Source organism: Falco peregrinus, chromosome 3 (assembly GCF_023634155.1).
Source record: "Falco peregrinus isolate bFalPer1 chromosome 3, bFalPer1.pri, whole genome shotgun sequence".
NCBI classification, from domain to species: domain Eukaryota; kingdom Metazoa; phylum Chordata; class Aves; order Falconiformes; family Falconidae; genus Falco; species Falco peregrinus.
The window spans coordinates 115,949,638-115,964,839 of record NC_073723.1 but is presented as its reverse complement, the minus strand read 5'-3'; the positions used below and the strand labels follow the sequence as shown (position 1 = coordinate 115,964,839).

The window sequence follows — 15,202 nt, the reverse complement described above, 5'->3', positions numbered from 1 at the left end:
CACGGCGGGCTGGGACCCCCCTGCCATCGGCCACGCTGGCCACGGGGCCAGCAACCCAGAGCTCCCTAAAGTCAGCTGTGGCACTAGCTGTGGCCTTGGGGTGAGTCTCAGCCTTCTGTGGCTCTGCACCCTCTTGTACAGCGGCGAGGGCAGGCGCTGAGAGCCGGGGAAGGAGTGATGGGCAGCGCCTGTGGGACCCGGGGCACACGGAGCACCCCTGGCAAAATTCATCCCTCCTGAAGTGTCAGGAGCCGGCAGCATCCCCACAGCCCAGGGAGCGTTGAGGATGGGATGGCTGGGTGGGCTGTGAACATCGTTCCAGTGCCACTGGGAATGGCCATGAGCATCCTCTGCCTCCTGCCTGCCGTCACGGAGCCGCTCAAGCACCCAGCCCGCGCCTGCCTGCAGCACTGCCAGCTCCGCTCACGGGGGCTGGAGACACGCTGGCCTGGGCAGCGTCCCCGGGGCTGGGGCTCAGCTGGGGATCCCCCCCTCCCCAGCTCCTGGTGCTGCTCTTCAGCGCTCAGGGCACCCACGGGTGCTCCGCGGGGTGACGCTGGAGCCGAGCTCACCTGCAGCCTCTGCGCAGCGATTCGGGGCTCTTCCCTTCACCCACCCACCGATTTGCACGAAACCGGTAGAGCAGAATGTTTTTGCAGCCTCTTCTCAGCCCGTTGCAGCCAAAATTTGGCAGCAGCTCAGCCCCTTTGGCGGGGGCTGCCGGCAGGCGCCTGAGCCCAGGCCGAGCCATCGCACACCCCAGCTGAGCTCCATCCTGCCGGGGGTCCTGCCGGGGCCGGGGTCTCCCCACGGAGCCCACCCAGAGCGGAGCCGGCGCAGGATTAAACAGCCCAAGAGCCGCCGGGCTGGTGCGGGAGCAGCCCCAGGTTTTGAAGCCGGGGCGAGGGGCTGCGGACCCTGACCACATACAGCTCTGCTGCTCCAAGGGCTGCCAGGTCAGCCCAGCCCCCACCTGGGGCTGCTGCCCCGTGTTCTCCCGCGGGAAGGGGGTGGGTTTAGAGGAAGGGGCACATTGGGCTGCCCGCTTCGCCCCCAGCCCCTCTATAGACGCTTTTGCATTCGCTTGATGCTCTTAGAGGGTCTCTGTGGCTCTGCCTCCCCCAAGCCGTGTCCGCTGGGTGGGGAGTGGGAGACGGGCGGTGGGCTCCCGTGTGGCCGTTCCCTCGGGAAATGCCTCTTCCCGACTCAGCCGGGCATCACCCGCTCCCACGGCGCCTTACACCCGTCATTGCTGGCACGTGGGGCGGCTCGGGGGGGCCGTGGGGCAGCTGGGTGCCCTGGTGCTGCTGCCTCATGTGAACCCCTCGACGGGCAGGGGTACCCCAGACCCCCCACGTGCCTGGGAGGGGGTGAGCAGCCCCGAATCGCCCTTGTGAAGGTGGGGGGGAGAGCAGGACGGAGGCTGGGCGGGGGGGTGGGTGTCCTGGGCTGCATGCGGTTGGGAAAAGCACCCACAGGTCTTTCTCGCGCCCCCCCCCCGTCCCCCCCCCGTCCCCAGCATCCATCTCCCCCCCCCACGTGAGTGAGGTGGGGGGATGCCACGGGGCCAGGCACTCCCGGCCAGGTTGGCACCAGGGCTGTTTGCAGGGATGAGTAAAGCAGCGAGTCATGCTGCTTTAAAAAAAAAAAAAAAATCCCAACACCTTTTTGCCTTGGCGCGATGCCGCTGGGCACCAGCTCCACCCTGCCCGCCCCGCATGGCTCCCGCATGGCAGCCGGGGCCGGGGCTTGGCACAGGCGGCGATGCCGAAGCTTCGCCAGCGCCCGGCGTGTGGCAACAAGCTTGAGCAGGATGAGAGTGAAACTGCAGCGCAACGCGAAGCAGAGATCCTAATCGGGGCGCCGCGTTTCCACCGGCACTTACGGCCAGGTTGTGTCCAAAAAAATAATAATAATTTAAAAAAAAAAAACACTTGTAAAACAAAAAAAAAACAATCCCCCCAGCTCTTCAATTACAGCTTGAGAAATGAGAAAAAAAGTCCCTGGCGCGGTGCTGGGTTGGGGCAGTGCAGCCCTGGGCTGGAGGAGCCCCCCGTGCAGTGGGGCTGGGGTCTCCGGGCTCACACGGCGGTGCCGCCCCACCAGGGGATGTTTGGGGGGGTCAGGCTGGTCCCACGACTGAGCCCTGCTGCGGGGCGGCCCCTCCCGCGGCTGAGCCTTCCTGCCTCAGTTTCCCCACCTGTGGGAATAAATACCTGCCCGTCAAGCCCTCACAATTACTGGCAAGTTAATCACCATATTAAAAATGACAGTGATATGATTTTTTTTTTGGGGGGGGGGGGGGAGGAAATAATTTTTACGACCTGACACACCCTGTGGCCCATTTCTCTCGGGGGGGGGGGTGGGAAGAGCTGAATGCTGCCACATCTCCACATACACACACACACACCCCCCCCCACCCCCCAATAACCCGCTGTCCCCCTTCCAAGGACTTTTAGCAGCGGGACGGGCGTTCCGTGGGTCCTGGGGTGGGTGTTGGCTGGAGGGAGACCCCCAGGGCATCCATGGGTGCTGCACCCACCGCCGAGCCCTCTCCAGGGACATGGGGAGGGCAGGGCGTTGGCCACCCCTCGCCCCTTCCCCAGTGCCCGCCGCCTGCGGGCGATGATTCACCGCAATTTTCCTTTTAAGGCCGGGCTCGGCAGGGAGGAAGCAGAGGAGGAGGAGGAGAAGGACACTCCTTCGGCCTCGCTGGCTCCTCCTGCTCTCGCTCGAGGCTCCGACGCTCAGCCAAAACCGAATCCCGGCAGCGGGGCGCAGCAGAGGCTCCGACGGCTCCCGGCCCCGCTCCTCGCCCAAGCGTCTGCCCTGCGCCCGCGTCCCAGCCATGGCAAGAAACCACCAAGTGCAGAAGGCCAAGCTGGCCGAGCAGGCTGAGCGCTACGAGGACATGGCAGACTTCATGAAGGCGGTGGTGGAGCACGGGGACGAGCTGTCCAACGAGGAACGCAACCTCCTCTCCGTCGCCTACAAGAATGTGGTGGGGTGCCAGCGCTCAGCGTGGAGGGTCATTTCCAGCATCGAGCACAAAACCGAAGAGGGGGATGACAAAGCACAGCTGGTGAACGAGTATCGGGAGAAGGTGGAAAGGGAGCTGAACGGCGTCTGCAAGAACGTCCTGGCCTTGCTGGACAAGTATCTCATCAAGAAGGCGAGCGATGCCGAGAGCAAGGTCTTCTACCTGAAGATGAAGGGTGACTACTTCCGATACCTGGCCGAGGTGGCCACCGGCGACGACCGCAAGAAGACGATAGAGAACGCCCAGGAAGCCTACCAAGAGGCCATGGACATCAGCAAAAAGGAGATGCAGCCCACGAACCCCATCCGCCTGGGGCTGGCCCTCAACTTCTCCGTCTTCCACTACGAGATCGCCAATGCCCCCGACCAGGCCATCTCCCTGGCCAAGACCACCTTCGACGAGGCCATGGGGGACCTGCACACGCTCAGCGAAGACTCCTACAAGGACAGCACCCTCATCATGCAGCTGCTCAGGGACAACCTCACGCTATGGACAGCCGAGTGCGCTGGAGAAGACGGCGGCGAGGCTGGCGAAGAGCCCAAGAACTGAACGGCCCCCGTGGAGCCGGGGACCGGCCCCCACCTGCCCCCCCATTCCAGTCCCTTCGGCATCTATTCATGATTTTTTGTTGTTGTTGTTGGTTTTGTTTGGTTTTTGTTTTTTTTCCTGTTTTTGGTTTTTCGGGGGGTGGGGGGGGTGGGGAGGCATCTCAGCTCCCCCATGGCTCCCCCAGCCTGGATGCCGGGAGTGGGGGTGGCTTTGGCATGCCGCCCCCCACCTCTCCCTCTCCCCAATCCTTTGCTCTGGGGAGGGGGAAAGGAGGGAGAAGAGGTGCCTCCATCCCCCAGGGCTGCCAGCCCCTCCATATTTAACATTTTAGGTGGGGGAAACCAGCCCAGCATGTGCTGGCTCCAAACCCCCATCCCGAAGGGCTGGAGCAGTGACGGGAGGAGGTGAGGGGCCAGAACGGGGCAAAGGGGGGGTCCGGGCAGCCCCCCCATCCCGGGAAGGGGGGGTTGCTATTGCCAAAGCCTCTGTGCGTCTCCAATAAACCGTCTCCTGCATGCCTGCCTCTGGTCTGCCTCGTCTCTCCCCTGCGCACGTGTCCGGGCAGCTCCCGCCGCCGCCGGGCACCTGCTTCGCCTCCCTCCCACCCTGCCGGGTCCCCCGGGATCTGCAGCACCGGTTCGGCTGCTCCCGAGCCCCCCCCGGGGTCTCAGGGTACCCAGTGAGCCCCATCCCTTGGTGGCTGCAAAACCACAGCCCACGGGAGGGCTCACCGGCTGGGCTCTGCCGCTGTGGGGTGAGGCTGTCGGCAGCGCTGGCTGCTCCGTGGGGTGCACCAAGGTCCCCCCCCCCTGCAGCGGGGTGTCCCACCCCCTTGGTGCAAACCCACAGCACCCCAAAACCTGGCACCGAGGCCCTTGTGCAGGTTCCCAGGTCCTCCAGCACCAGCCCTTCTCTGCATCCCAGGAGGAGGGTCCCCAAAAGCAGCAGCGGCAGCGACATGGGGACAAGCCCTGGGGTGTCCTTGGGGTGGGAATGTCCCCGTCAAGGTCCAGACGTGCTGGAGCGGGTGAAAGCTCGGCAGTTCTGGTCCTGGCACCCGGCCATGGGGAAGGGTGCAGCTCGTCAAGCGCAGCCCCCTTCCCCCCCTCCACCATAGCAAGTTTCGACATGAAAAATAATTACAATAAAATACAGTCATGGCACCCTGGGCTATGAGCTCATCAGATCAAGCGCAGCAGGGCTGGGCAGGAGCCGGCCTTTGATGGGAAATGCTGGGATGCCGGGAGGAAACGCGCCATGACTCAGGACACGCCGCCCTGGTTCAGCGGGGTCCCCAGCTGGGGACGTGGGGGACATGCCAGCCCCGAGCTCCGGCATGGCCAGCACCCAGCTCCTGGGGTGCCAGGAGCTCCTGGGCTTTGGGGAAACCGAGGCACGACCAGGCAAGTGACCTCCCTGCCCCGATGTGTGCAGGGATTGCGGGGCGCGCAGGGCACGCGGTGCAGAGCCCACGGGGCCGCTGCTCCCAGTGTAGGGACCGGCCTGGGATGCAACGAGCTTTGCCAGGGCTCTGCCGTGGGAAAGCGCTGGCTGCTGTGGGAGGTTGAGCTGCACAAACCAGAACCTGTTTGCCCTGGATAGGGCACGTCACCTGGAACAGAGCTGGGCGCAGAGCCCAGCCGAGGCGATTAACCCCTGTGAGCCCCCCCCAGCCCTTCACACTCACCCCCAACTCCATCATGGCACCTTGTAGGAGCCAACGTGGGTGTCGCCTTGGCCCTGCCAAGGACCGGGTCAGCGGCCCAGGCAGGTTGCAGTTTGCTCAGCAGGTCCCAGCCGAGCTGGGGGGGCCCCCGGCGGTGTCGGGGAGCCCAGCCGGTTCCTGGGGGGGAGGCCAGCAAGGGGCCCCAACGCTTGGCCGCCGCCCGGCCCCCAGCGCAGCCAGCCTGGGAACCAGCCCCAGACCTGTAATTAGCCACACCGGGCTGGCCAACGTGGCAAATGAGCCAAGGGCTCTCGCTGGCCCTTGACCTGCGGTCTGGGGACACCAGCAGCCAGGCTGGTTAAACTGGCAGAGGTGAGGTGGGGGCTGGGGGGGTGCCGGTGCCTGGGGAGGGGGTTAACTGGGGGTTGGCCATCCATCCCTGCTGCTTCTCCCATGGGTGCCAGGAGGACAGTGGGGCTCCCGCCAGCCTCCCAGGAGTTAACCGATTTCAACAGAGCCCAAAATTGCAGCGTGGCTGAACCGTGTAGGAGGACGATGCTCCCCAGCCTCCCAGCCGGTCCGGCAGCTTTGCAGGGCTGGGAGGGAGCCCCGGGGCCCCTGCGACACCTCCCGTGAGGGTTGTGCTGCTGGGGAGCACGAGGCGGTCCCCAGCTTCCCCCTGTTTCACGTAAGGCTGTGGGACCCAGATGGAGGGGATCAGGGAGACACTGGGACCCCAGTTCCCATCCTTGCCCCATGGCTGGGGGATGCTGGAGGATGCCGTCAGCATCCCTGGCACCCTGCAGGAGGGGGTGCACAGTGAAGCTCTCAAATATATGTGTTTTAGTGTCTTTAACGCCAGCAGAACAAAAAGACATGGGTGCCCTGGGGCCAGGGAGTGTCCCCCCCACTCTGGAGCCAACCTCCCAGCCAGGCACTGGGAGCAGGGTCCTGGCACAGCCCTGTGCACCACCATGGCTAGCAGCCATGGGGTTAAGGCTACCGTAACAGCTCTCTGCGGGCAAGCAGGGGATGCTGCCCCTGGCCATGCTGCCTGCAAAAGGCTCTGCCAGTCTGAGCAGGGGCTGGAGGGCTGCAGGGCCCACAGCCAGGCTTGTCCCTTGTCCCCAGCTCTCGCAACCTCCTCGCAGGGCTTTGTGCCCAGGGCCGGCACTGGCCAGCTCCGGGCTGCCCTGCAGGGCCAGCTGAGTCTGAGCCACCACAGCACCTCCCTGGGCTGCAGCACCCAGGGGGGACCGCGCTGGGTGCTGTCACTGCTAGCCCCGGGGCGGTGATGGGCAGCATCCTGCCAGGCAGGCACTGGGGTGTGCCAGGCTCGCCCCGGGTGCTGGTCTGGGGGCTTTTTAGTTTTTGGAGAAGCTTTTTATACGCCCTGAGAGAGCATCACTTGATGGGGAAACTGGCAGCCTGTGAGCAGGAGCCCCGTACTGGAGCTGGTGGCCATCAGATGGGGGCAGATGCTGTGGGGTCGCACTGGCCTCATCCTCTGGCCCATCTCATCCACCCCACAGCCCTGGTGAGACCCCCAGCACGGGGCCGAGCCCTGACGCACATTGCAAAGGCTGGGGGCTGCCAAAAATGCTATTTCACACCCACCCGTGCCAGGCTGGCTGACTTGGCCTCATCCAGGCACCGTGTTTTGGGGTCTGGCTGGGGGGACCTTGCAGCTGCTTTGGGGTGACCCAGTTCTGGGGTGCTGCTGCTCCCCAGCAAGCAGCTGCGGTGACACTTTGCCGGGTGGGATGTGCAACCGGTGGCCTGGCTGCAAAGCAGGGGTTGGGGCTGGAGGCTGGAGCGGGGGGGGACACACGCAGCAAACCCCAGCTCAGTGGCTGCAACCAAAGCCCAAACCCCTCCATCCCGAAAAACACGACCTGCTGCGTTCGGTCTCGCCCAGGAGGTCCCATGAGCGATCAGGGTGGGCTCAGCCTCTCCCAGCGCTGGGCTTGGAGGGGCCAGGGCAGGTAGGACCAGCTCAGCAGAAAGCCTCCCCCCCCCCCCCCCCCCCCCCCCGGGTTGTGCCTCAATTGGGGTGACTAATCCTGGCCCTTCCCCCCAGCTGATTGCTCAACAGGAGTGACAGGAGCCAAAGTGTCACCTCCCTCAGCCCTGGGAGCCTCGGCGAGGCCATTCCCTCCCAGCGTGGGGACATGTGGGTGCAGGAACCGGCCGGATTTCGCGCCCGGGGTCCCCAGCCACCCCTGCCCGTTGCAGAGCCATTTTCTGCTTCACCCTGACTGGGAGCAGCAAGTATCATCCCTGCTGAGCTGCGGGTCCCAATCCAGCCCCTGCTTTCCAAAACCGGGCTGCAAAGAGCCCCTCGGTGCTAAAATGCTGAACTTTTCAGGCTGCAGCAGCTCTTTCAAACCCCAGCACTTCCAGGCTCGGACACAGCAGCGCTTCCCTGAGCTGAGAGGTCTCTATTACCTTTGATTTCCCTTTTTTCCAGCACCAGCACAATGCGGTGAGGCGGGGGCTGCAGGTACCGCCTGGGTATTGAAATTTAAAAGCCAAACAGCCATAAAAGCTTTGACGGCTCTTGCATAACTCCAGCTTGACCTGACAATACCCTTTTAAGCCACCAAATCTCTCAAAGCCATGAAAAAGCTGCCATAAAATTCACATTTTTATCATCATGTCTTCCATTTCTTTACAGCAACTACAAGGCTCAACAATGACGGGGCCAAGTCCACAAGGATGGAGTTCCAGCTCCGGGTATGGTGGGATTGGCTTCCCAACCCTCAGCCCCAGACAGCACCGAAACGCAGCCGCCGCATTTCAGCCAGGCATACGCAGGGAAGTCCCTGGGCTCGCAGGAAAATTGCTCAGCCACTGAGAGCAGACAGGAATTTTGCTTTTCTATTTGCAACGCCAGTGTAGCCTCTCACTGTGAACTGATGTGGTTAAAGCGCAAGTTTGTGTGTGCGTGCGGATGGAAGCACGTGCCTTCACCCTCCTTCCCCCCCCCCTCCCCGAGCTCCTCCTGTCTCCAAATCCCAGCCACAAAGCTGTGAGACACGGGAAAACGGAGTTTTAGTTCCCCGCCTAGCTGCAGTCTCTGCTCAGCAAGACCCGACTCCCATTTAGATTCACTCAGTCAGTGGTCTGCAATTGCTCTGAGGGCCAAACCATCCTGCAGGAGAAAGCCGTCTTATTTTATGCAAGGTCTTGGGCAAGACGCGATGCTGAGTCTGCACGGCAAGCTGGGAGCCGGGAGTCTTGCCCGCTCCCATCCTGCGTGTGACTGCGCGAGCTGCTCGGGGGGACGCCTCGCTTCCCGTCACCCCAGCCTTCCCCATCCACCGCGCCGCCGGACCCGGGCTGCCGCCTGCAGCGGGGATGCAGAGCAGGTGGCGTGCGAGGCCGCTCCCATCGCCGTCAGGAGCTGCAGCAGGGCGGCGAGAGGGGATTACACGGGGAGGAGAGGAAGCCCCGGGATTTGGGGTCGGGAGAAGGCACTGGAGAAAGCAAGCCCAGAAAAAGGAAGGTGGACGAGGGCAGCCAAGCCAGGTGCTGAGAAAGGCTCTACATGCAAACGATGTGCTCCAACCTCTCCCTGAGTCACACAGGGTCTTTCTTAATCAAAAGCCTACAAAAGCCGAGCTTGCAGTTTGTGCGTCGCTGTCAGCGCGCTGCCTGCACACCAGCCGCCAGCATCCAGCCCCCGGATAAGTGCGCACGAGCGGTGTGACCTGCTTTCAGGTCCCACAGCAGCTCTTCCTCACTCCCTCCAGCAAACGCTTTGTCTGTTCTCAGGTAGATCATAGAGGAACACGACACGGCTAACACCGAGCCCTTCTGCAAAGTACACAACGCACCAGCTGCGGTGACGTTCCCACCAGAGGCTTTTTAGCCTCGGGCTTTGTAGCACTCTTGGTTTTATTTATTCAGGTTCAGCAAACTCATAAGATGAAAGCAAGATGAAGGAGTGTTTATTAAGAAAGAGTCCATCATTATTTAAAAAAAAACAAAACAAAACAACAAAACCCAACCATCTTTCTGTCTTCCTTAAGACAGATTGGAGGCTTCTCAGCCTGGATAATCCTCTGAGCACAAGGTACATGCACACTCCTCCTATGAGTAAACCCAGCACTTCTGTCTCAATGCCGAAGACACCAGTTCAAACTGCTTTTTCTTTCTCTGGACCTACCCTGGTCATGACGGGGATGAGAAGACCTGGCAAAGGTCAGTCTCCTCTATCCTGCTTCTCTTCCCTTGCTAACCGTGTCTTCACCTGTCTAAATCTCTTCAGGCTCCTAAGGAAAGTCCCTGCACTCAGCCATCACCTTTCTGCAAAAACACTGCTCCGTGCCGCGGGGCTGAAGCGCAAGAGATCAAATGCTCAGAGGGAGCCCAGCAGGCAGACCTCTGCCCCAAAAGCTTTCACTTGGTCTGAGTCACAAGATGCAGAAATCTCTTAAACTCCTGGCAGGAAAAGGAGAGGTGTCAAAACAGGGAGCAGCTGTGGAAGAGGTGGGTGTGTTACAGATCCATCACTTCTTCTTCCACAGCTTTGTCCTGAGATTGCACATACTTCTCCTGCACTGCAAGTGTGCTGATAACACAGTAATTAAGGAAAACAAGGGGCTGGGCTCAAACACTCCCTTCTGCAAGGAGCTCTTCACGTTCTCAGTGAGGAACCAGCCCCGCAGCAGCCTGAAGGCTGGCAGGAAGACGGCAGTACTGGCAGCAGCATGCACCACCTGAGTTATTCCTGGCTCTGGCTGATCCCAGACCCAACAAGTACAGGAGAATCAATTGTATGGTCTGGACGAGGTGGAATGACCCAGTCCAAGTGAGTGTGAGAGAGAGGAAAGCTGGCAAAAGATTCCTCCCACATTCACAGTATCAATTAGTAACAAATGTGGTGGCTTTGGTGTGGACAACTGCCTGCTAAGGTCTGGGCTGAGCCTTACCACCTCCCTACATGCATATCGCAACAGACACTTTTAGGAACAACCTGGGCCTGCAAACTGCCAGCCCCACCTCCAGCCTCTCTTCCTCAAGGAAAGAGAAATTAAAGCTCAGCCCAGCAGAGAACCAGCAGAGAAGGATACGAAGTAAAGTGGAAATCGGCTCCCACTGCTGCCGACATCAGAGCTTCAAGGTTCCTGTGCTCCTGGTCTCCGAAGGAATAGCCGTTGGCTTTGTCCACTGCCTGCATCACCTGCCGCATGCTCTCCTTATCCTGAAAGGGAGGGAGATGACACATGGGGGAATCTGGTCCTTCCCTGGAGGCAAGAGCTCACGCTGGGCTTTAGCTCGGATCTTCCTCGAGGCTCTGGGCCACCCACATGGTACCCAATGCCCCAAGGACGCTGCCAGCCTCCCTGAGCCTGGAGGGGCCACAGGATAAACAAGGGCACCCCCTGAACACATGATGGGCTGACACCCTCCACCCTCTCACTCCCTTTCATCACCTCCGGTCTCAGCCCATTTGCCTTTGTTGACACTTCTGCAAACGACCAGATTAACATTTTCAGCCCTTCCTCCCAAATGTATTACTCCCAGTCTTCTAATTATTTTTTTCTCCCTAATTTAACAACGTTTTAGGTGTTACTTTACCCAGATTTGAAATGCAGGCACAGAACTGAATGAAGGCGGGGGGTGGGGAGTCTTAATTCCCTGCCCCAGGGCACAAGGCCCACATAGTCCCAAGCTCATTAGCCTTTTCTTTTCCTTTGGCTGCCACAGATCATTTACAAGTCTGGGTGTCCTCCTGTTCTCCTCTGTCCCCAAGTCTCTTCACAGCTGAGGTTTCCAGCCCTCATGGCTCTAAGCAGACACAACCCAGATGCTACTGAACGTGTTGACTACACATCCAACACTCCCCCCCTGCTCTCTCTGCCCCACTCCTCCTGCTGCAATCACCTGGACGTTGAGCGGAACAAAGGACACCAGGCTGTAGTCCTCAATCACCTCCACCAGCTTCTCATTGAGGCGGCGGTAATTTCTGAAGAAAGGGTCGGAAGCTAAATGGTCAACCAAGTAAGAGAGGTCCAGGACCTCTGTGTAATAATCCAGGTTGAAAGCTGCAGAGAAACGCCAAGAAGCTCTGAAGGCAATTTGTAAATTGAAGCAAGCGGTGAGATATACACCAGTTCCCTGACCTCCTCCCAGCAATACATCCCCACACCCGAACAGCTAATTCGCCCCCGATGCAGCCCAGTTCCACGCGTCTCTCTCCCAAAGGCTCATACCCAGCTTGCCGTACTGCTCGATCAGGTCCATCTTGGAGAGGACGTTGACATGGGGCAGTTCCACGTGCAGCATGGTGGACAACGAGGTGCAGAGAACAGAGATGAACTTGCCCGGGTCCGTGCAGTAGTGAGAATCCACCAAGTGCACCGCAGCCAGCTGGGCAGCAAAGGCACAAAGGGACAGCACAAGGTCAGAGCAGTGACGAGTCCCTCCGCCTGCTTTGGGGACAGTCCGAGAGGTGGGTATAGGACCATCGGTTCAGACGTGACTATAACCACACAGACTCCCATGAAGGGAACATTACCACCTACCTTCTAGCCCCTGCACACGGAACACCCTCGTATCTGAGTGCACATACATATAGGTAAGTAGGTATCGCCACATTCACACCCATGGACCACCCGGGGAATTCAGGACCCAGGGTGCTGGTGCACAGAAAGGGGTGCTGAGCTCCACCAGCAGTACTGAAAGACACTTAAACCTGCAGCTGCTCTCCCTTTTCGCCGGGCTTCTTTCCTGGCACATGCATTTTCCACGCTTGTCTGAACTCCACAGGATTTTGGGGGATGGGAGCGGGGGTTAACTCTCCTGAACGACATGACTGCCTCCAGATTTCCACCTTCCCCACAGCAATGCTCACACGCAGCCTACGCTCAGGAGCAGTAACTGTAGCACACTGCGCTCTGCTGGGAGAACCACTTGTCATGCGGTTTGAAATAATAATTAATAATTAAATTAACGAGCAGTATGATTCCCTGTGTTTTGTGCAGCTGTAACAATGTGGTCTGAGATCTCTGTTAAGTTACTGCCTGTTACACAATGTTACTCAAAGTCAGGGCTCTGTAGCTGAGTGTCTGCAGTGAGTCACGGCTGTGCTTCTGCAGCAAAAAAAGCCAGTTGAAAGCTCACAGGCAGGTGTAAGCACTCGAGCGGGCACCAAAACAGCAGTGTAACTATCTTTTTTTAGCAACTACCACTTCGTGTCCATTTATTTGAATAAAAGTCATCTCTAATGCGCAGATTCCCATTGACATTCTCAAGCAAGTGAACTTGCCCTTCTTGCTCGCACCATACGCAGCTTGCGTGTTCATGGTTTGGCCCAAATGCAAAACAAATGCAACGTAAGCAAGTTCGCTCGGTTATGGGACTCTTCTCACCTGCGTTTCCTCATTTGCATCTTCCATTGTGCAAGAAAGCACAGAGCACGTACTACAACGTGCAGAGCGATTCAGCTTGGCTGCTGGAGAGCCAGGTAGGGCCTGAGATGACACCCGGGTTTCTCACAGCGCAGCACAAAGGGTCCCCGCACACCCTGCACACCCACCTACCTCCCCGCTCTAATACAACGCCCACACAGATAAAACGCACAGCGTCTTGTGGAGAGGACCCCAGAGCACAGCAAGAGTCTGTGCGGAAAGAATCCATGTTTCCGTTGATAATCCCACTGCACAAAATGCCCTGAACAAGCCACTCTTTTGCCAATCCCCCCCCAGCATAAAATGGGGCAAAATTTCCCTCCTTCCCTGACAGAGCCATTCCACATGAAGGGCCAAATGGATCAGTAAAGAAACCCGTCATTAGTCCACACGATCAGAAGCTCCGGCCATGTGGCATACAGCTTCCGAGCCCCTTGCGCAAGCAGGTGGGATGCCAGGCACGATCCCAGCTCCCTGCCGAGCCCCAAACTTACCCTGAAATTCCACTTGGCCAACTGTGCAAAGACGTTCTTCAGGGCACCGTGGTGGGTGTAGAGCTCCACCTGCCCCGGGCAGTCAAACAAGTAGTAGTGACCCCGGAACGCAGCCAGCTTCTCCTGCAGCCAGTCGAAGTTGGCCTCCAGGTACTCCATGCAGTAGATCAACCCCCCGTTGGGCCCCAGCTTCAAGTTCTCCATCACATCGGACAGGGTGATGAGCTCAGCAATGTCCACGGCACACTGGTAGGGCATTGCCTCGTTGGCGGGGTCCAGGTTCACCACTGTCACCTTGCGCCCGATCCTGCCCATGAACTGCTGCATGCCATGGCAGTAGGTCGTCTTCCCGGAGCCTGGAGGCCCGATCACCACCTGGCCGAAGGCCAGCGAGCTCCCCTTGCTGCCCTCAGACATGTCGGCTCATTTCCTTCCCCTTCTGTTGACTGAGAAAGGAAAAGCTCCCGTTTACCATTTTATTTGCATTATTATATTATTATATTACGAATGGGACGTGCTGGGATTCACACCCAAGGAGCGGGTGGAGAGGAAGGAAAAGTGCCACTGTGTGATCGCTGCCTCCCCTGCGAGCGCAGCCCGTGCCGGGGCGGCCGTTACCCCCCAGCTGGCGATGCTGTGGCTGAGAACAGGCACAAATCCCAGCCAGACCCACCAGGCTGGGCCTGTGGGACACAGATCCTGACTCCTGCCCATGTGCGGGGTGAGTTTAACCTCAGCTGGGTCCTTCCTGATGTGGCAGCGCCCACATGTTCCCTCCCTCACCCCAGCATGTCCCCATGTCCTCCCCTCCATTTCTCCATATCCCCACGTCCCTCTTCTCCTTCACGTCCCCTCTCCTCCCCACATAACCCCCATATTCCCACTTTCCACACATCCCTCTCCCCATGCCAGCCCAATTCCCTCTCCCACACACCCCTTCCCCCTCCACATATCCCTTCTCCCTGCCATATCCCTTCTCCCCCATGTTTCATGTCCCCTCATCCTCTATCCCCCCCTCTTTGCCTGCATCTTCTCTTGCCCCAATGTCCTCTCTTCTCCCCATGTCCTCTCTTCTCCCCATGGACCCCCTTTCCCCCCATGTCCCCCCTCTTTGCCTACATCCCCTTTTCTCCCCATATCCCCCTATCCCCATCTCTGTCCCCGCCACATTCCCCTTTCCCCCATGTCCCCCCTTCTCCCCCACACCACCCTTTCCCCCCACATCTCCCCCATTTACCCCCACATCCCTCCAAGCTCCCCTTTCTGCCACATCTCCCCATGTTCCCCTTTCGCCTCGTGTTTCCCCTTCTCCCCCACAACACCCTTGCCCCCCATGTTCCCCTTCTGCCTTATGTCTCCCTTCCCCCCACATCCCTCCTTTTCCCCCATGCCACCCTTTCCCTCCATGTCCCCCATTTATCCCCACATCCCTTCTTCTCCACTATGTCACCCTTTCCCTCCGTGTCCCCCCAATTATCCCCACATCCCTCCCAAGCTCCCCTTTCCCCCATGTCCCCCCATTTATCAGCACATCCCCCCAGACCCTCCTTCTCCCCTATGCCACCCTTCCTCCCATGTCCCCCATTTATCCCCACATCCCTCCTTCTCCACCACGCCACCCTTTCCCTCCACGTCCCCCCATTTATCCCCACATCACCCCCATGTTCCCCTTTCCTCCCACCTCCCCCCTTCCCCCCTACGACTCCCGCTCCCCCCCTGCCCCGTTTCTCTCCCACATCCTCCCTCCTTACCCAGGTCCCTCCACCCCTCACGCCCCCTCCATCTTCCCTAAGACCCCCACCCCTCCCGGCAGGCCGCGCCCGGGCCCACTAGGCCTCTCACCGCCTGTCGCCCCGGTGCCGCCGACTTTGGGTCCGGGCGGCCGCGGGCCCCGAGCGCCGCGTTCCGGCTGAGGAAAGGCCGCCGTCGCCACAGCGCCCCCTGGCAGCCGGGGGGATGCACAGCTCCCCTATCGCCGGGACTCGAACCCGGGTCCCGGGGCTGCCCTTGTCCCTGAAGCACAACCCCAGTCCCG

The 15,202-nt window shown here is 60.0% G+C and overlaps 2 protein-coding genes across 4 annotated transcripts; one reads left to right on the top strand and one right to left on the bottom strand.

Moving 5' to 3' along the window:
* Positions 1 to 2,675: 2,675 nt before the first annotated feature.
* On the top strand, positions 2,676 to 3,633 carry SFN (stratifin). Its single transcript, XM_005238273.2, has one exon. It carries the CDS (start codon positions 2,849 to 2,851, stop codon positions 3,587 to 3,589), a length of 741 nt encoding a protein of 246 aa, XP_005238330.1. The 5' UTR covers positions 2,676 to 2,848; the 3' UTR covers positions 3,590 to 3,633.
* A 5,553-nt stretch (positions 3,634 to 9,186) lies between these two features.
* On the bottom strand, positions 9,187 to 15,122 carry GPN2 (GPN-loop GTPase 2). 3 transcript variants are annotated; one of them, XM_055800581.1, is made up of 6 exons: positions 15,010 to 15,122; positions 13,168 to 13,613; positions 11,477 to 11,633; positions 11,148 to 11,308; positions 10,334 to 10,464; positions 9,187 to 9,831 (listed from the first exon to the last, which is right to left on the bottom strand). In XM_055800581.1, the coding sequence occupies exons 2-6, from the start codon at positions 13,582 to 13,584 to the stop codon at positions 9,759 to 9,761; spliced, it is 939 nt and encodes a 312-aa protein (XP_055656556.1). In that variant the 5' UTR covers positions 13,585 to 13,613; positions 15,010 to 15,122; the 3' UTR covers positions 9,187 to 9,758. The 3 variants fall into 3 exon arrangements, with proteins under 3 accessions (XP_055656556.1, XP_005238331.1, XP_027643847.1); XM_005238274.4 differs by lacking the exon at positions 15,010 to 15,122 and adding an exon at positions 13,841 to 13,960; XM_027788046.2 differs by lacking the exon at positions 15,010 to 15,122 and adding an exon at positions 13,698 to 13,720.
* Positions 15,123 to 15,202: the final 80 nt, after the last annotated feature.